We start from the raw sequence: 20265 nt of genomic DNA, 5'->3' as shown, positions 1-20265 counted from the left end.
TGACTACACATCATGTGTGTGTGTTTTCAGCTGAGCAGTCGTGTCTGACTCTTGGCGACCCCATGGACTGTAGCCCGCCAGTCTTGTCTGTCCATGGGGATTCTCCAGGCAAGAATACTGGAGTGGGCTACTATTTCCTTCTCCAGACTACACATTATAAAGAAACTCAAATGACTATCCATTTTATCGCTATTACCTGCTCATAGTAAAATTCACTCCGCACCAGCTCATTTTCCTCCTCGTTCAGATCCAAAATCCATTCCACCTCTGCTGCTTTGGGGACTCTCACCACAGCTGAATATGGAGGGCTTTCACTCTTGGAGCTGTCTGGGGCTGAGAAGACAAATACCATCCATGTGTCATTCATTGGCAGCAGCCCAGTTAGTCCAGCCAGTGGGCAGCGTGAGCTGTTGGCAGATCCCTGCCTGCTATCTTAGGGCTCTTTCTTTCCTTTTGGTCCCTCGTATTTCCTTCAGGAGATCACCTTGGGAACCTCAAATTTTCTTCCCCAGGCACAGACCCGGGATGAGTGTTGCAATATTTGCCACACAACCCTGTTGCTTCATGTGAGAAGCCCTGAAAGGTACATGCTTCCCCAGTGGACGGCTGAGCCACTGGCTGCTCTAAACCAACCTGCCCAAACTACCAACAGTGACTGCTAAGGGGAGGGAGGGAGCGTTGGGAGGCAGGATGGTGGTCAAGGGGAACCTAGGGGGAAACAAGAAAAATAAGCTACTAAAAGTTCAGGACCCAATTCTTTGGCTACTGGCATTCTCGATGCTGGAAGCTAATGGGCCAGTGTGATAAGTTAATATGAAGCCTGATAGAAATGCCAAGAATTTTCTTTGGTCAGCCTACTGGACTGAGTTGCCACTGAGGGTGTCAGTTGCAGCAGGTATGCTGAAGGAATGGCTAACTTGAGCACAGAAAGGAAAGGTCACAAGGAGGGAGCTCCCTGGCGGTCCAGTGGTTAGGACTCTGTGCTTTCGCCTCCAAGGGCTCAGGTTCAACTCCTGGTTGGGAAACTAAGCTTTTGCAAACCTGGCAGCATGGTCAAAAAAAAGAAGTCACAGGGCATGTGAGTTAGCCTTACCTTCTGCTTGTCCTGGATTCTCCTCTGGTACACTGGAAACAGAGAAAGAAAAGGCGAAATGCCTGTGAAAACTGAATTCCTCCTCCTCCTTGAGCTTGGTATACAGCACTGACATTTACTATTACTGCACTGAGATTATCCGGGAATCATCCAAAACTCTTCTCTCTCTCTCACCTGTCACAGCCAACCACTTATCATTTCTTGTCCATTCCATCTCCTGAATACCTCTTTAAATATCCTCATCTCTCTCCTCATCCCTGTCTCAGAGACAGCCCTCATCACTCAATGCTATTGCCTCTGCAGTAGCTTCTCAACTGGTCTCCTTGATTCTGCCAATCTATTCTCTACTTTGTAGGTATAGCAAGCTTTCAAAAAATGCATTATGCTATGCTTCTGCTTCAAATTCTTTAATAGCTCCTCGGGGTACAAATATTCCACATTTGCAGGTTAGCAGACAAAGCTCATGGAGAAGGCAATGGCACCGCACTCCAGCACTCTTGCCTGGAAAATCCCATGGACGGAGGAGCCTGGTAGTCTGCAGTCCATGGGGTTGCTAAGAGTCGGACACGACTGAGCGACTTCACTTTCATTTTTCACTTTCATTGGAGAAGGAAATGGCAACCCACTCCAGTGTTCTTGCCTGGAGAATCCCAGGGACGGGGGAGCCTGGTGGGCTGTCATCTCTGGGGTCGCACAGAGTCGGACATGACTGAAGTGACTTAGCAGCAGCAGACAAAGCTCCCCATGGTCTGGCTGCCTCTGGAGACCATCTCCTACCACCCATGACCTCTGCTCAACCCATAAAAGTCCTATTCACACTGTCATAGGCTTTGATCAAGTTCAATTGGTGCCATTAACCACTAGATCCCAATGTCACAGGCCAGAGCCCAAGGCTATCACCTGCATGAGGAGCCTTCTGATCAACCAATCCCAGCCCATGCTGCCAAAGAGCAAGCTCCAAGCCATTGTGCCATTCCCTAGGTCCTCCCAAGCTCAGCTGCCAGCCCCTGAGTCTAGAACCCTAGCCCATGACCTACCTATTTACACTTTTCAAAGGACCCACATTTTCTCCTATCCCTGACTTTGCAGCTGTTACTCCCACTTTTGGACACACTCTGTTTTGACTTATTTTATCACCAACTTTTCATCCTCTAGGGAGGCTTAGGCCAAGTGCCACACCCCTAGGAAACCCTCCTGATCACTGAGCTAAGCTGGATGTGTCTCCATACCGCACTTACCAAAGGGCTTTGTGGTCTGTGTTTTGGCTATCTTCCCACCAAAATAGGAACTCCTCAAGGGAAAAGTGATTACTGCTGAGTGATTGCTGAGTGAAAGAATCCTTATTGACTGCTCATTTCAAATCTCAGCAGAAAGATAAATGGGTAATTTCCCTGACCCCCACTAGGAGGGAGACAGTGGTATGCCAGGGTCACAGAAACTGTGGTATAAGCAAGGCACATCTTCCTTTCTATCAGGTCAGTAAACACCATGATAAACAATGATAAAAAAGTTCATGTTAAAAGAAACACAAACATGCATTTGAGATCAATTTAAGTCTGTTCATAAAACACAAAGAAGTCTAAGTAATTTGGCTTTTGGATAGCTGCTTTGGCTCATATGCCCACACGCAGTTAGTTTTACCCTCTTTTGCCGCCAGAAGTAGTGGAAAAAACTGAGCGACACTGAGCCGGCAAAAATCCCTTGACCTGTTTTGCCAGTGGCGTGAGCAGTTTCTGAGATTTGTCCCCGGGTGAACTGTGTGTAGGAAAGTGTGTGGGGACTCTGAGTCATGGATAACAAGCCAGAATGATAAGGTCGACGAGAGCTGATGTAAGGGAGGCCCCAACATTCAGTAGGTGAGCGTGTCGTTTTGAGTCCAGCTGAGACCGACTGAAGCAAGAGTGGCTGGAAAAGAGGTGAGGGTGTTGGCAAGCAAACATCAGTGGCCTCAGTTAGGGGATAGGCCAAAGAACCCAGGGCCCTGATCTCAGAACATCACGCACGCGCTTGCTCTCTGCTTCTACGCACCCCTACGTCCTCTCTCTGATGTCTCTCTGACCAAGGTCGACCATTACACTGCAGGCTGAATGGCATTTCAGTGTGAATGTGGAAAGAAAACCTTCTGTAACTGCTCAGATTTGAGATGCTCTCCCTCATGAGACTTGTAGGTGTGTCAGGACCCCGGGGGAGGGGGCGCTGGTCACCAGCCGCAGTGGCCCCGCCGCAGGACACTCACTCTTGGTTGAAGTAGCTGTAGCACTGGTCACACACGCGGGCGGGGTTCTCTCGGCAGCCTTCCACCACCATTTTCTTGGTGGAGCAGGAACTGCACACCAGCCGGCCACAGCGGCGACAGTGATGACGCCTGTTGAACTGAGGAGCGTCATTGGAAAGAGAAAGAGGAGCAGGGAAGAGAAAGTGAGATGGCCGGACCTGTGAGCAACCTGTCAATCCATTTATCCTTGGAATGAGCCACCTGTGACTTGCTAAGACTATCAGGTGCTTGGGCCTCTGTTGAGAAAGAACACACTAATCCTTGCCTTCACAAAACTGACGTTTAAAAATCTCTTTCGGTTGATGGGCAAACATGCCCAAGTCATGGACAGTTTTGCAAGAGCTTCTGACAAACCCTACCTGTCTGTGGAGGAAACATGTGAAGACGGAATAAAAAGCAGTGGGGAAGAAGTGACTTTCCCAGCCAATGAGGAACACAGTTCTACAAGGTATTGATGATGATGAAAAAGTGTCCTTTTTTCAAGTGTTTTACAAATACTGCCTTATTTCATCATAAGAGGTTGATAGACATTTTACACCTTTTTTATAGAAGAGGAGGAAACAAACCCAGAGAAACTACACCATTGTCATTTTCCCACGTGCTGAGCTATTATGCCAGGCAGGTACTGTGCTCAGTGTGGTAACGTGTTACTATAGTGTTTATGAACCAAGTAATAATCATCACCCCCAGTTTACAAGTGAGCATCTGAGATGAAAAGATTAATAGTCACATTGCAAGTAAGAGGTAGGGCTGGGATGAGAACTGAAGTCCTCTGGCTCCAGCACAGAAAACCATTACCAGGTCACCTGTCTTATTGCAAAAGACACAAGAGCTGGAAACAAGATGTCCTGATGTTTGGTCACTCCTTCTGCAATACCTCTGCCTCTTATCATTTATTTCATAAGAAAGGCAGAGATTTAGAATTTAAGGCTACTCAAGAGTGGGGGGCGGTCTACCCTCTATCTGAACTCAGAAAATACATCCTGGTCAGGTCAAAGATAAACTCAGTGCCTTAGACCTTCTGAACATACCCTCTCTCTTGGGGACAGGAGGTGACTATAAATTCAGGCTCATGAACGAGAACTTTCATTTCTCCTGCAGGTGAAGCTGGAGACAGATAAGACTTACCATGGTGAAGTGCTCCCTGCGGCAGACCATGCAGACGCTCTCACTCTCATCTGGGACCCACTGGTGCCTGGCAGGGGGTGTGGCTGGGGGCACAAACTCCAGTGGCAACTGACTCGGGGGGAAGTTCCTCTCCCTCAGACTTGGGGAATGTACAGTGGAGACACCTAGGAGTCAGAGCCAGAAGTCAGAGTAAAAGGTGATTAACAGTCAAGCTGATAAATGACAAACCAAGGAGGCAATTAGAATTGTACCATTTTACAAAGCCTCCTGATACCACAGCTCCAATTAATGATCATCGATGGCTGATTGCCAAAAGAGCATTGTGTGGGACTTCCCTGGTGGGCCAGTGGCTAAGACTCTTGGCTCCCAATGCAGGGGGCCTGGGTCCAGTTCTTGGTCAGGGGACTGGATGCCACATGCCACAACTAAGACCTAGCACAGCCCAATAAATAAATATGTCATGTTTCTGAACTTGATGATTTAAAGAAAAAAAGAGCATTGTGCATTTCCTGACGGAAGGCACAAGACCGCCTATCAAATATACTAGCCAAAAAACACTGAGCCTGAATCAAATCAAGCTTCTAGATCTATCTACAGGGTACTGGAAATATCGGGGACGGAGACCCAGATTACCACAGGGTGACAGTCAACAAAATCCAGAGTGTGGGAAGCTCTATGGGACAAGTGAACCAGTTTCCTTCACAAATAAAAAAGAGATAGAGGGAAAAAGAGGGTACGGAAACCTATTGATTAAAAGAGATTCTTATTAAGAGAGAGTTTAGTCAAATGCCATGCGTGGACATTATTTACATCCTTATTCTAGAAATACCAATCCTAAAAAAAATTCCTCATGAGATTACTGGGGAAATCTGAATATGGACTGGATAGTTTATAATAATAAGGAATCATTAATTTGGTTTTAGGTATGAGAACGATGTTATGGTTTTGTTTTATGTAAGTCCTTACCTTTCAGAGATATACACTGTTTTTGGGGGTTTTTTTGGGGGGGGCCATGACATGCAGCTTGTAGGATCTCAGTTCGCTGACCAGGGATTGAACCCAAGCCATAGCTATGAAAGCCCTGAACCCTAACCATTAGACCACCAGGGAACTCCCGAGATAGACACTGTTTTATTTATGAACAAAATGGTATGATGTCTAGGATCTGTTTCAGAATAATCCAGTAGAGGGACAGGGGTACAGATGAAACAAGAATGGTCAAACTCAGATGATAAATATTGCAACTGAGTAATAGGTACGTGACACTTCATTACACTATTCTCTCTACTTTTGTGTACTGGAAATTTTGTCTAATAAAAAATAAAGAAAAAATTAAGTACACCAAAGCTGCTCAGGCTGCCTTATGCAGATTTGTGCAGCTGCTCATATCCCTGTACACCTGAGCCCTTCTGTTAGGTCTGCTGATTATCCTGAAGCATGGCTCCTTCTCAAAGTTGGGCCACAAAATGCCACTTTGCTTTATGGTATCTAAGCAGAAGGATGGTATGGTACCTAGCAGAATGATGTTGGCATGTCACAGAAAAAGAGAACTGGGAGCACAGTGACTCTTAGCAGCACCCAAAAGAAGAGGGATTGTTGACCTCTCCCCAGGAGCCTGTTCTCCTGACTGTTGGCAAAACAATCTCTTGCTGAGCCTCTTCTGAGTGCAGCCCATTGGGCAAAAGTCAGCAGATTGGAGTGGAGGGGTGGTGAAAAGTGGTGACCGAGAAATGGCAGGAGACTTCAAAGGCCTTGCACCCGGTGTGGGTGACAGGCATAAATAACTCCCTGCAGGACGAACATGACAACTAAACAGTCGATCCTCCTTATTGGGAGATTCCATATTTGTGAAGTTGCCTACTTGTTAAAATCTACTTTTAACTTCAAAATCGGTATTTGCATTGCTTTTGTAGACACATATAGAGTGGTGAATAATTGGAGTTGCAGGCTTGTTATTATGCAGGTTCTCATCTACGGTTGAATAAGGTCATGTTTTGCTTCCTTATACAGAGCAGACCAGAGAATGGAGCCCGTAGAGGACAGTGCGGCAGGGAGTGCAAGAAGCTCGCTTCTGGGGATGGCTGGACAGGGTTTGAATCCCAAATGCTCAATATGCACTCGTGAATGGGGTGACTTCAGGCAAGTCACTTTAACACTCTGAGCCTCTTTTTCTCTTTTGTACAATAAAGAAAATAGAATCTACTGGGATGAACTGTCTTCAGTTTGAGATTATCGTGTATGTGAAATGTTATATATACATATATATACGTCTGTATACGTACAAGCATACACATACATACAAGCATATTTTCCCTAGGAGCAATGGTTCAGTATTTGCTAATTCATTGTGGAATCTTCATAGATATACTATTGCAAATAATAAGAATCATTCATATGTTGAGTTTTCTGGGATATATAAAGCTGGAACAAATCAAAAAAACCAGTAAGAATGTTGTGACTGGAAATGAAAAAAGCAGCAAAAGAATCAGAAAATCAGAGTAAGGCAAGATTGAACTGAAAAATGGGTAACTCTCAGAACTCATTCTTACCAGGAGCAGTAGCAGAAGAGAACTCGGCTGATGGTGACCTAGACAAGGTCTCGAGGTCTGAGGCGTGACTGACAATCTCCTGGAGGTGAATCACAGAGTCTGCAGGGAAGGAAAATGTTGACAGATCATTCTACCATAAACAAACCTTACTTGTTTTGCTAGGAATTTAGTTCAAAGCCCTGTTGGTTTCACTGTCACCCCATGATTCTACCAGGTATGCAAAGAATGAGAGAAGGGCGTCTAAGACAGTCATAAGCATGCTTCTCAAATGCTTCAATAAACAAACTATGTTAGGCATGTGAGATAAATGATGTAGACACTAGGATTTTACAGAATAAATCAAAAGATGTCCAGAAGAAAGTGGAAGATATTTAAGTGATAGTCCTGGAGGGTAGGGAGTAAGAAAAAAAAAAAAAGCTGGCTGGGAACATTAGCCCTCATTTATTTCATTTTCTTCATTCTAGTAGAGACTGAGTCAGCTCACATACTAGTGACATCTGATGTGACCCTGGGAATAGTCCTCAAATCAAAATGATGGCACTTAAGAGCCCATTGCACCAAGGCTAGACAGACACCACTCTCAGCATGTTTTGTTTTCTGAAGCTTTATGTTATGATGCACATGGCGGTTATCCACCATCATTTCATTCAGGTTAGCCTGCCACTTCCTCCAAGACTGAGATCTCTCCTATACAAAAGAGCTCTCTCTCCTGAAGCGTATCCTCTCATTCTCTATCAACTCAAAATCATAAAAGAGGAGAAATGGAAACTGAGGATGGAGCACAGTATTTCCTTCTCCACGTAGAACTCCTCCGAGCACGCTGGCCGTTACCTGAGCGTTTCTCCCGCAGAGGGTATGGGAAATCCAGGGCTTTTCCCGCGTATCTGGAAAGCAGTGCATCCACCTCGTCCGTGGTGAAGCCGATCTCCTGGCCGGCCAGCAGCTGGCGCAGAGTCTGCACGGCCACAGCGGCCCAATCCACCTTCATGTTCATGAGCAGCTGCTCCAGCATGAGCAGGGGGCTGGAGGACAGGTGGGCGTAGCTGGCCCGGTGCTGCTCGGGCAGGGTCAGCAGCACCTAGGAGTGGGGGAGAGCCCCAGCGTGAAGAAAACAGGATATGAACTTCAGAAGAAAGTCAAGATTCTCACGGGGAAGTGGGAAGGGTATCTGGGACCAATGGGCTCTTGGCCAGCTGGCTGGGAGTCTTTTAGAAAGGAAGTAAGGCTGGACTCCTAGCTAAATCCTCCAGGTGGCAATCAAGATGAGGGGAACTTTCTCTGGAAAGGTTCAGATAGTAAATATTTCAGACTTTATAGGCCATAAGGTCTTTGTGGCAACTACTCAACTGGTAAATGAGCGTACATTCTTGTGTTTCAATAAAACATGATTTATATAAGCAGGCAGAGGACTGGATTTGGCTCACAGGTGCTGGTCTCCTAACCCCCAGCCTAGACCAACCAGGCATGATTGACTTCTTCCTGATCCTTAAAGTCACCATTCTGTCCTTCTGAGGCTTTGCTAGAATAAGCAATATAAGGTGGACTAAACCTGGCATCTCCAGGGTCCTACAGATGAATGATGACTCTAAATTCTTCCTAGGGGTTGTTATCACTGGGCTTGAAATATGTTCACTGGCTCTGATCATTGCCAGTCTTCAAAGATTCCACTCAGGCACAGTACAGCCAAAAAAGAAAAACAGGTGTATCCTCTTTAGGATCATTTTACGTGGTTGAACTCTTGGCAAGTAGGCTGGTGGTCATGTTCATGGTTCTATTCATGCAGTGTGTTCTATACTCAGGGGACAGTATGACAGGCAATCACAATCATCAGAGAGTTAGAAGGCCTTATCTTTTCCTAAACACTACTCCACTGAAATTAGCTTGTAATTTCTTCTACTAGGTTACACATCAAGGGTAAGGACTTGTTATCCCACTGTATAGTGAAAGAGTCAGTTCCTAGGCAGGTTGATAAGGCCTTAAACAGCCTGAGAAAAATGCCCAGAGGGGCCCAGGTGAAAAGGGATGGGCTTGCTATTACTGTGGAAAGGAGGGGCACCTCAAGCGGGATTGCCCTCATGCATCTAAGCCGCCCCCGGCTCCATGTCCGGTCTGCAAAAGACCACACTGGAAGAGAGACTGCTCCCGGAGGCGTAGGTCTCCGGGATCGGACTCTCAAGACAATCAGGACTGAAGGTGCCCGGGGGTCCCCACACAAGCTCCCGTCCTAATTACACCTGAGGAACCCCGGGTATTAATAATTGTGGGGGGCCAATCCGTCGATTTCCTTTTAGATACTGGGGCAATTTATTCTGTGCTTACTGAAGCCCCTGGCCCACTTTCTTCCCGATCCGCTTCCTTTATGGGACTGTCTGGACGAGCCAAAAGGTATTATTTCAGTTATTCTTTATCTTGCAACTGGGATTCTGTGCTGTTTTCACACAAGTTTCTGATCGTGCCAGAATCTCCCTCACCCCTTTTGGGAAGGGATATACTGAGCCAGGTCCATGCCCCTGTTTTCATGAATATGGAGCCCTTCCTTTCCCTCCCTTTAGTTGAACAAAATGTAAATCCTAGAGTATGGGCTGATGGAAAATCTGTGGGTCGAGCACAAAATGCTAATCCTGTAGTTGTTAAGCTCAAAGACCCATACGTATTTCCACAGAAGAAGCAGTATCCACTGAAACCTGAGGTTAAGGAAGGGTTAAAATCCACCATCAAAAATTTAAAGGAGCAGGGACTATTAATTCCCTATAACAGTCCTTGCAACACTCCTATTTTGGGTATAAAGAAATCGAATGGTAAATGGAGACTAGTTCAAGATTTACGAATAATAAATGAGGCTGTAGTTCCTTTACACCCTGTGGTGCCTAATCCTTATACTCTATTGTCTGAAATTCCTGAACGGGCCAAATATTTCTCAGTAATTGATTTAAAGGATGCCTTTTATTCAGTGCCTTTGGTGGAAGAAAGTTAATTTCTATTTGCCTTTGAAGACCCTACACAGCCAGCTTCTCAGTTAACCTGGACGGTTTTGCCCCAGGGATTTCGTGACAATCCTCACTTATTTGGACAAAGTTTGTCACGGGATCTACAAAACTTTAATCGCTCTGAAGCAGTGGTGTTACAATACGTAGATGATATTTTGCTCCGTGCTGAGACAGAGGAAGCTTGTTCACGAGCCTCAGAAGATTTCTTAAACTTTCTGGCAGGCTGTGGTTACAAGGCATCAAGAGAAAAGGCTCAGCTTTGTCAACAATCGGTTAGATATCTGGGCCTAATCATATCAGAAGGGACTAGGGCCATAGGCCCTGAGAGAATTAAACCTATACTAAATCATCCCCTACCTATGACTTTAAGACAATTGAGAGGATTTTTGGGAATCACAGGTTACTTTCACATTTGGATTCCGGGTTACAAGGAACTTGCCCGGCCTTTATATAAACTTATAGCTGAAACTCAGCAGGCCCAAACCGACAAACTGGTTTGGTCTCCAGAAACTCAAAAGGCTTTTAAGGTTCTTCAGGCTGCTCTCCTGCAAGCTCCAGCTCTGAGCTTCCCCACAGGGTCAGAATTTGTTTGTCACTGAAAGAAAAGGTGTGGCACTGGGAGATTTGACACAACCCTGAGGGCCTCACCAGCAACCTATTGCTTATCTAGGCAGAGAATTAGATGTAGTTTCACGTGGGTGGCCCCACTGCCTAAGAGTAATTGGGGCAGCGGCTTTATTAGCACCTGAAGCTTTAAAAATAATTAATGGACGAAACCTTACTGTACTGACTTCTCATGATGTGAGTGGAATCTTAAATTCTAAGGTTAATATTTGGATGACAGACAGTAGGCTTTTTAAGTATCAGTCATTGTTGTTAGAAGGACCAGTAACTAAGCTTAGTTTGTGGAAATTTAAATCCTGCCACTTTCCTTCCTGAGAAGGAAAATGAAACACCTGATCACGATTGTTCTCAATTCCTAACTTTAAACTATGCAGCTCGGGAGGATCTAAAGGATACCCCATTAGACAATCCTGACATGGAAATATTTACAGATGGCAATTCTTTTGTTTGGGATGGAAAGCGTAAAGCAGGTTACGCCATGGTGACTGCTGAACAGGTTTTGGAAGCAAAATCTCTCCCCCAGGGAACCAGTGCTCAGTTAGCGGAGCTTGTGGCCCTGACCCGAGCTCTACAGTTAAGCAAAGGGCAGCGGATGGGCCTGATAATCTATGTGAGTCTACTTCTGCTGACTCCAAATATCCTGAGTCTGCCGTTGGATCCTCAAGACAATGTCTTCCTGTCCTGGGCTCACTCCTATGCTGCATTCCACAATTGGTCTAACTGCTGGGTCTGCGGAGCGCTCCCCTCTTCATCAGTGGAAGGCTTCCCGTGGTGGACATCCCCACTTGAAGTAAAAGACTTTCTCCAAGTCTGTGAATACCTTCGACAACAATCACATGCGATGCCTCTTCTTCATCTGATGACATTTACCAACCCTAAAATGGACTGGTACAACACTTTGTACTTTAACTATGGACATACTGTGACTTTTAATTTCGATTTTAACTTGTTTTAATGACTATGTTGCCTGCATCTGTAATTGTATAACTGGATTTGTTTCTAGCGGCATGAAAGCTTTTAAGTTACAAATGATTGCTCAAATTCCTGCTACTGTTGCAACTTCCTCCAGCTACTATTTGGGGCCCCTGGATCAGATATCCTCAATATGAGGATTAGGAGAATATGTTGCCTCACCAATTTAGGGACAACCCCCCTTGTCAGCTCGGAAGCAGTTATGGAACGAGAACGTTGCCCCTTTTCCCTAGGCAACATAATTCTCCTAAAAGAAAAGGGGGGAATGGGGGAGTCAGTTCCTAGGCAGGTTGATAAGGAGTCTAGGGGTTCCCAAGGAGAGAGGGGTCTGGAATTCTCAAGGAGGAAGAAAGGACAAACTTTTTTTCTTTCCCCACATTCCTTAGGATTATATAACAATAATGTATCTTGCCTAAGGACAGCCTCTGGATTAAACCTTCTGTTATCTTAAAATGTAAATTATGGGAGTAGGTCTGATGAGGTCTTTATAACCTCCAGACATTCTTTAGATTCAATGGAGAGTATATAACTTCATTGTTAACACTAGCAAGCGGGTACTCTTTCTGCCCCCTTCTGATGCCTATGTCAGAAGCTTTCTCTATCTCCTTTATACTTTAATAAAACTTTATTACACAAAAGCTCTGAGCGATCAAGCCTCGTCTCTGGCCGCAGATTGAATTCTTCTCCTCTGGGGGCCAAGAATCCTGGTGTCTTCGCGTGATTCAACAACAACCTTTCAATAGACAATTGACCCCTTTCCTTTAGCACAGAGTAGTTTTAAGGATTTGAAGCAGCAGTTTTAAGTCCTCACATCAGAATCCTTCTGGAAAGCAGGCAGGTCCTGTCCCAAAAAGTTCAGTTGTAATTACTCTAGGGTGTGGGTCAACTACTGCTATTTTTAGAAAGTCCAGGTGATTCTAATTCATAGTCAGAATTTAGAAGCCTTGATATAGCAGATGTCAGGCAAAGCATAAAGAGAACTTAGGAGGGCCGTAAAATTCACTTTGGAGGCAGAGCAGTAGGCAACGCTAAGTTCTAAGGGATATGGTGGGCTATTAGGGTCAAGACTTTGTATAGCACAGGTCAAGGAAGGCAGATGCCTGGAAGAGCAAGTTCTCAAGTGGGAGCTGGACCAGCATGCTTTCCCGACAGCCCCTTCCCCTCCTGACCTTGGATCCCATGTACAGTGCCTGGATTTCACGGTGTCGGTCAGCGGTCAGTTCTCCATAGAAGTGGGTGGTGAGGTAGTTGGCCAAGAAGTGAGAAGTGGCCAAGCTAGGGTGCTGGTCGAGGGACTGCTCTGTGACCTCAAGGCACATGGTGGGGTCGGGAATTCTTTGTAGAAGCTGTTGCAGGAGGAAGGTAGAGGAGAAAGGTGAGGCCTGTAGAAGAACTCTTAGTCCAGCCTTGTTTTGTTTGAGAACAGAACCTTTCGGTTTATTCACTTTGGATTAACCCTTTTTCTGCACTCTTTTTTTTTCCCCCACCACTCCTTAGCTTCACAAATGATGATTTTGACAGGACCAGAGATCAGCAGGATCTTGGACCCAGCTGCCCACCTGGCACCTAATGTAGGGTTGGCACTTACAGGCAGGGTGACTATAACCAGCTTATAGAGGAGCAGATGTGAGACTGTGAGTGCTCTGAATGGGATCCAGTAGGAACAGAGCCATCCGATTCGACCAACCTTTGCATCCCTCCCCAAAGAAAACTGGGAAGAGTTGGAGGCTTACCTGCAGAGCCTTTTCATGATCTCCTCTTTCTAGAAGGTGGAGGAGATGCTTCTGATGTAGGTTGATTAAATGTTCTCTTGGAATAGGGTAGAGGCAGCCCCACTCCTCACATAGCTCATACTCCTGGAAGGAAACACACATGCCTTCAACCCCTTTAAAATCCAGGCCTTGTCACTCATTCAATGCTTGCCTGGTTTTTCTCAGCAGTCCTGAATCTGCCAAAGCCCCAGGACAGCTTGGGAAGTGTTGATGGGAACTTCGTTGTGGGATTAAAGTGGGATCATAAAGGACTACAATTGGCAAGGTAAGTTCTGAAAATGGTGCAAGTAGGCAGCTAAAGATGTCCTTTTCCTCTTAGCTCGACTATAGAAAAGAAACAGATGACATACAGCCACAAGCACTTGGTGTCGGTGACGGGAAGATACTAAGGAAGTGGGCAAGACGGAGAGGACTGTCAAAGGACACAGAGCCTACTCAGCTCTGACTGTGGCCATATGACTGTGCAGGCCCCGTGCTGCCAGAGTTTAGAAATTTTCAAAAAAAATTTTAGGGCTTCCTTGGTGGTCCAGTGGTTAAGACTCCACACTTTCACTGCAGGGGACATGGGTTCAATTCCTCATCAGGGAACTAAGCTATCTCTCACATGCTTTGTGGCATGGCCAGAAAAAATAAATTACAAAAACATTTTTTTTTTTAATTGAAAAATCTCCCTATTTTCCAATGCTGGCAATGAAATCAATATGAAAAGCTAAAAATTTTGCAGACCACTATTGCACAGGCCAAATAAACACGTTGGTGTTGGATTCCATTGATATCAACCCTTGCTACTCCCTGCATCCCCACCCCCAATTTGTGAACTCTGGATTAAAGTTTCAGACGGTGGAATTCTCAGAGCTACGGCTGAGTGTTCTATGGTGGCATGTGGAAGGCTCTCCCCGCAACTCTGCCTGGGGCCACCTTCTTCAGGATGTTCCCTTGTCTCTCAGGCTGCATTAGATGCCCTGCCTGTGCCACCACCACAGTCTGGGCTTGCTTCTGTCACTTGGTATATCACAATCACCTAGGGATATGTCTCACATTGCCCCCCACCCTCGCCCTACCCACCCCCTTCCCAAAAGAATGAGTTGCGCAAAGGCAAAGGCAAAGGCTAAGCTGAATGACCTTTGCTTCACCACTATCTAGCACAGTGGTCAATAAAGGTTTCCTGGATGAGTCAGCACCTGAATAAACACATCTACATTTTGATCTATGATACAGATCAGCTTCTTAAAGGGTAAAGAAAAAATTTACTCAGCATTCAATGTCCAACAAACACATGGAAAGGTAGTTGAGGTCATTAGTAATCATGACAACGTAAATTAAAACAATGACGAGATACCGTCTTATTGGCAGAAAGTAAAAAGCTGGACAATGCCAAAATTGCCAAGAAGATGCAGCAATAGGGACTGTGAGTGGGAGCCTAACAGGGCCAGAACAATGTGGTAACATCTTAGTAAAGGTGAGGATGCTCGTGCAGCAGTTCCACATTGGGTATGTATTTTGTACCTACTGTGGACAGTGTAGGAAATTTCATGTATGAAAACAAGGGTGTTAGTTCAAAAGCGTTAACTGTCTTATTCTTTACACTTCTCTGAATGTTGGTAAGTTTCACATGCATAAAAAAGAGAAAAAAGAGTGTTATGTAATTATAGAAAAAAATGTGAACCTTGACATATGGAAAGGAGTCTACCTAACTGGCTAAGGAGGGGCAAATCTACAAAGAGGAGGAAGGAGAATAGTACCCAGGAAAATGGTACCTTGGCTTCCAGAATCAGGTTCATGACAGTCGATGGGTCCTTAGCACAACAGTTCCTCAGGGCCTGCCAGTCACACCACACCGGGGTAGACTGCAAACCTAGAATCTAAGGAAAGACAAGAAAAGCTATCAAACCACACTGTAGTTTCTCTGTCCAGGAACAAGTCCTTGGAGTTTCCAGGGATGGGCCATCCCCAGGTCTCTGTACCAAACTTGCCAGGAGAGAGAGGGAATGAGAACCAATGGGACAGAGTGTTTGGAGAGATGAGTGAACCGATCTGGCAAGTATAACCAGGGAGCCAAGATTTGGAGTGGGGAGGCCCCAGTTGTAGGACAGTTCTCAGAGGCTTCTGTCCTTTGCAGCTTGTTCAGTCTTCTGGGGTCACTTGTCCCTTGCTCCTTCATCTCAAAACTCTATCCAGGTTATTCTTCTGGCTTGAATGCTCTGTGGGATCACCCTTCAGGTAGCATTTTAGCTCAGCATGAAAATTGCTGAGGAAGAGTGGAAAGAAAATCTTTTTCACTTGCCATTTTCACTTTCCCTGGTAGGGCTCTGGACTCTGGTTAACAGTACACTTGGAAAGATTAGCATATATGTATACTTGTTATGTAGCGGTATCACGTAAATCTACCTCTCTAAGCCTCTTGATCTTGAATATAACACATACATCAAAGAACCTTTCACTTGAAAGGTTGAACTGAAAGTGAAATTGTCACTTTCAGTTATCCCTTTCAAAATAGCTATTGTTATAGTGAAGAGTTCTCATAAAACATGATCCACTGAAGGAGGAAATGGCAAACCTCGAGGAAATTTTTGCCTTGAGAACCCCATGAACAGTATGAAAAGGCAAAAAGATATGACACTAGAAAATGAGTCTCCCAGATCAGAAGGTATACAATACGCTACAAGGGAAGAGTAGAGGGCAATTACTAATAGATTCAGAAAGAATGAAGTGGCTAGGCCAAAGTGGAAATGACGCTCAATTGTGGATGTGTCTGGGAATGAAAGTAAAGTGCAATGCTGTATACAGCAATACTGCACAGGAACCTGAAATGTTAGGTCCTAAAGCAAGGTAAATTGGACATGATCAAGCAGGAGATGACATGAGTGAACACTGACATCTTAGGAATCAGCCAACTAAAATGGACGGGAATGGGTGAATTTAATTCAGATGACCATTATATCTACTACTGTGGGCAACAATTTCTTATAAGAAATGGAGTAGCCCTCATAGTCAACAAAAGAATCCAAAATGCAGTACTTGGGTGCAGTTTCAAAAATGACAGAATGATCTCAGTTTGTTTCCAAGGTAAACCACTCAATATCATAGTAATCCAAGTCTAAGCCCCAACCACTAACACCAAAGAAGCTGAAGTTGACCGGCTCTATAAGACCTTCTACAGCTAACACCAAAAAAAGGTGTCCTTTTCATCATAGTGGATTGGAATGCAAAAGTGGGAAGGCAAGAGATACCTGGAGGAACAGGCAAGTTGGGCCTTGGAGTACAAAATGAACCTGGACAAAGGCTAACAGAGCTTTGCCAAGAGAACACACTGGTCTTCAGATCAGATCAGATCAGTCGCTCAGTCATGTCTGACTCTTTGCGACCCCATGAATCGCAGCACACCAGGCCTCCCTGTCCATCACCAACTCCCAGAGTTCACTGAGACTCATGTCCATCGAGTCAGTGATGCCATCCAGCCATCTCATTCTCTGTCGTCCCCTTCTCCTCTTGCCCCCAATCCCTCCCAGCATCAGAGTCTTTTCGAATGAGTCAACTCTTCGCATGAGGTGGCCAAAGTCTTAGTAAACACCATTTCCCAACAACCCAAGAGATGACTCTACACATGGACATCACCAAATGGTCATACCAAAATCAGATTATGTTCTTGGCAGCTGAAGATGGAGAAACTCTATACAGTCAGCAAATCAAGACTGGGAGCTGACTGTGGCTCAGATCATGAGCTCCTTATTGCAAAATTTAGGCTTAAATTGAAGAAAGTAGGGAAAACCACTAGGTCATTCAGGTATGACCTAAATAAAATCCCTTATGATTATATAGTGGAGGTGACAAATAGATTCAAGGGATTAGATCTCTTAGACAGAGTACCTAAAGAACTATGTACAGAGGTTTGTAACATTGTACAGGAGATGGTGGCCAAAACCATCCCCAAGAAAAAGAAGTGAAAGAAGGCAAAATTCTTAAAGAGATGGGAATACCAAACCACCTTACCTGTCTCCTAAGAAACTTATATGTGGGTCAAGAAGCAACGGTTAGAATTGGACATGAAACAATATGAACAAACTGGTTCAAAATTGGAAAAGGAGTATGACAAGGTATAGCAGAGTATATCATGTAAAATGCTGAGCTGGATGAATCACAAGTTAGAATCAAGATTGCTGGGAGAAATATCAACAACCTCAGATATGCAGATGATACCACTCTAAATGACAGAAAGTGAAAAGGAACTAAAAAGCCTCTTGATGAAGATGAAAGAGCAGAGTGAAAAAGCTGACTTAAAACTCAAAATTCAAAAAACGAAGATTATAGCATCCAGTCCCATCACTTCCTGGCAAACAGAAGGGAAAAAAGTGGAAGCAGTGACAGAGTTTATCTTCCTAGTCTCTAAAATCACTATGGACAGTGACTGCAGCCGTGAAATTAAAAGATGCTTGCTCCATGGAAGAAAAGCCATGACAGACCTAGACAGTGTATTAAAAAGCAGAGACATCACTTTGCCGACAAAGGTCCATGTAGTCAAAGCTATGATTTTTCCAGTAGTCAGGTACAGAAGTGAGAATTGGGACCATAAAGAAGGCTGAGTGTCAACGAATTGATGTTTTTGAATTGTGGTACTGGAGAAGACTCCTCAGAGTCCCTTGAACTGCAAGGAGATCAAATCAGTAAATCCTAAAGGAAATTAACCCTGAATATTTCTTGGAAGGACTGATGCTGAAGCTCCAACACTTTGTCCACCTGATGTGAAGAGCCGACTCATTGAAAAAGACCCTGATGCCGTGAAAGACCGAAGGCAAAAAATAGAAGGGGGTGGCAGAGGGTGAAATGGTTAGATAGCATCACTGAGTCAATGGACATGAATTTGAGCAAATTTCCCTAAAGGACAGGGGAGCCCGGTGTGTTGTAGTCCATGGGGTCACACAGAGTCAGACACAACTAGGTGACTGAACAACAGCAACACCGAAATTTAACTGAAGTTTAAAATAATCTTTAAAGAAGACAGAGATTAAATTCTATAAAAACTCTTGACCACCACCAACAAAGACACCATATCCATAAAATGTACACAAAGCTCAAATATACAGGTATTCCTTGGGGATACTGTGGGTTCAATTCTAGACGACGACAAAATGAATGTAATAATAAAGTGAGTCACACGAATTGTTTGGCTTCCCAGTACAAATAAAGTTATGTTTACACTATACTATAGTCTATAAATTGTACATTGTCTGAAAAATGCACATGCCTTAATTAAATATTTTATTTCTAAGAAATGCTATTTTTTAGCATCTGAGCCTTCATCCAGGTGTAATCTTTTTGTGACAGCAACATCAGAGTTCAGTGATCACAGATCACCATAACAAATATAATAATGACGAAAAAGTGTGAAATACGGTGAGAATTCTCAAAATGTGACACAGAGACATGAAGAGTAAATGCTATTGGACAAATGGTGCCAAGAGACACTCAACACAGGGTTGCCACAGACCTTCAATTTGTAAAAAACGTAGTATCTGCAAAATGCAAAAGAGCAAAGTGCATCAAAAAAAAGAAAGGTATGCCTACACATAAAAAAGATGCTTTTTAGACTGTAGAGCATCATTGCAGTGTTAATCTTGTTATGATTTTTAATCCTCATCTGACACATATGTATTTAAAATCATAGGAGTCAATAAAATGGGAACCAGATAAGAGACCCTATCGATATTCACCTAAGAACAGAAGCTAGATACAGAGAAATAGCCAGGCCTAGATTTTGTTTCTTAAAATCCACCATCACATGAGAACAGGCTGGAGCTGGTAACAGGGTAAGAAGCCTACTTCCTTTCTCTTGATGCCAGGTCCTATACCTTCTGATACACCTGCAGCTCTGCACGCTTTCTCCGTAGCTCACACTCCAGCCCATCTTGGACAGCTGTGTCGGAAAGGCAGTAGGCCAGGATCTCCAGGCACCACTCCAGGGGCCACCGGTCCAAAAACTGCAGTGTTAGCTGACTTCTCAGACATGCATCCTTCACAGCAAACAGGTACTGCCAACCTTCTTTGTCTACAAGACAAAAAGATGTTCAGCAAGCCTGGCACGGGAGCTCAGGAGTCCAGGTTACTTCTTAAGAGAAGGGCTGCGTTCAGTTTTACAAAACAGGAGTTGGGTGGGGTCCTGAAGATCCATCCGACCCAAATTAGTTTTTATACTTGGAACAATTCTATGATGGGGACAGATGCTATATCTTGTTTCTTGTTTATGCAAATGAAATCAAAGTCATGGGAGTTTCTGAAGAGAAAGGAGGAGAAGAGAAGAGAGGAGAAAGGAAAAAAGGGAGAAAGAATGAAGAGAAGGCAGAAGAACAGATGAGGAGCTCTATGGTTTGGCAAGCTGCATGCACAGCACCGTTTCAGACTCAACTTGTCAGCAGAACTTTTGGTTTTCCCTGTATTTCTGTGCTGCTTCCTACATTATGACTTGAAAGTTATTGCAGGCAAACTAGGTGTTTGTTTGTTTTTTTTTTTAACTGTTGTTTTTACTTAGAAGCTCTCTTTCTCACACTCCCACATCATAGAGCTGAAACACAGACTCCAAGCCATTAAGACCTCAGAGCTGGTTATGGATTTCTCCACCTTCTCAAGGAAGGATTTTCTCCACCTTCTCAAGGAAGGATTTTCTCCTTTCCATAGAGAAGCCAAGGACCCACTCACAGCCTGCCTGGCTCTTGCTCCCCCAGTGGAGGGCTGAAGGTCGCCACTCTCACCTCTGGGTACACATCAGTCTCCTGGGGACCTTTTATAGTAGGAGTTGACTAACAGGCCCCTGTGTATGTGTGTTTTAAATAATTTTAAAAAATCATTTATTTATTTACTCTTGAGTGCACTG

At 44.5% G+C, this 20265-nt stretch overlaps 1 protein-coding gene across 3 annotated transcripts in view; it reads right to left on the bottom strand.

Moving 5' to 3' along the window:
- ZFYVE26 (zinc finger FYVE-type containing 26) overlaps positions 1–20265 on the bottom strand; it is a 70577-nt gene that overhangs the window by 19669 nt on the left and 30643 nt on the right. For all 3 annotated transcript variants that reach the window (XM_006056168.4, XM_006056169.4, XM_044924811.2), the window contains 10 exons: positions 19247–19443; positions 15158–15262; positions 13362–13484; positions 12798–12974; positions 7877–8123; positions 7046–7144; positions 4497–4660; positions 3330–3466; positions 1094–1125; positions 197–333 (listed from right to left, as the gene is read on the bottom strand). In XM_006056168.4, coding sequence (XP_006056230.3) covers positions 197–333; positions 1094–1125; positions 3330–3466; positions 4497–4660; positions 7046–7144; positions 7877–8123; positions 12798–12974; positions 13362–13484; positions 15158–15262; positions 19247–19443 — 1418 coding nt within the window. The remainder of the gene's footprint in view (positions 1–196; positions 334–1093; positions 1126–3329; positions 3467–4496; positions 4661–7045; positions 7145–7876; positions 8124–12797; positions 12975–13361; positions 13485–15157; positions 15263–19246; positions 19444–20265) is intronic.

This window comes from Bubalus bubalis, chromosome 11, assembly GCF_019923935.1.
Source record: "Bubalus bubalis isolate 160015118507 breed Murrah chromosome 11, NDDB_SH_1, whole genome shotgun sequence".
NCBI lineage: Eukaryota > Metazoa > Chordata > Mammalia > Artiodactyla > Bovidae > Bubalus > Bubalus bubalis.
Note: the sequence above shows the minus strand (reverse complement) of the source record. Positions and strands in the feature narration are given on the sequence as shown.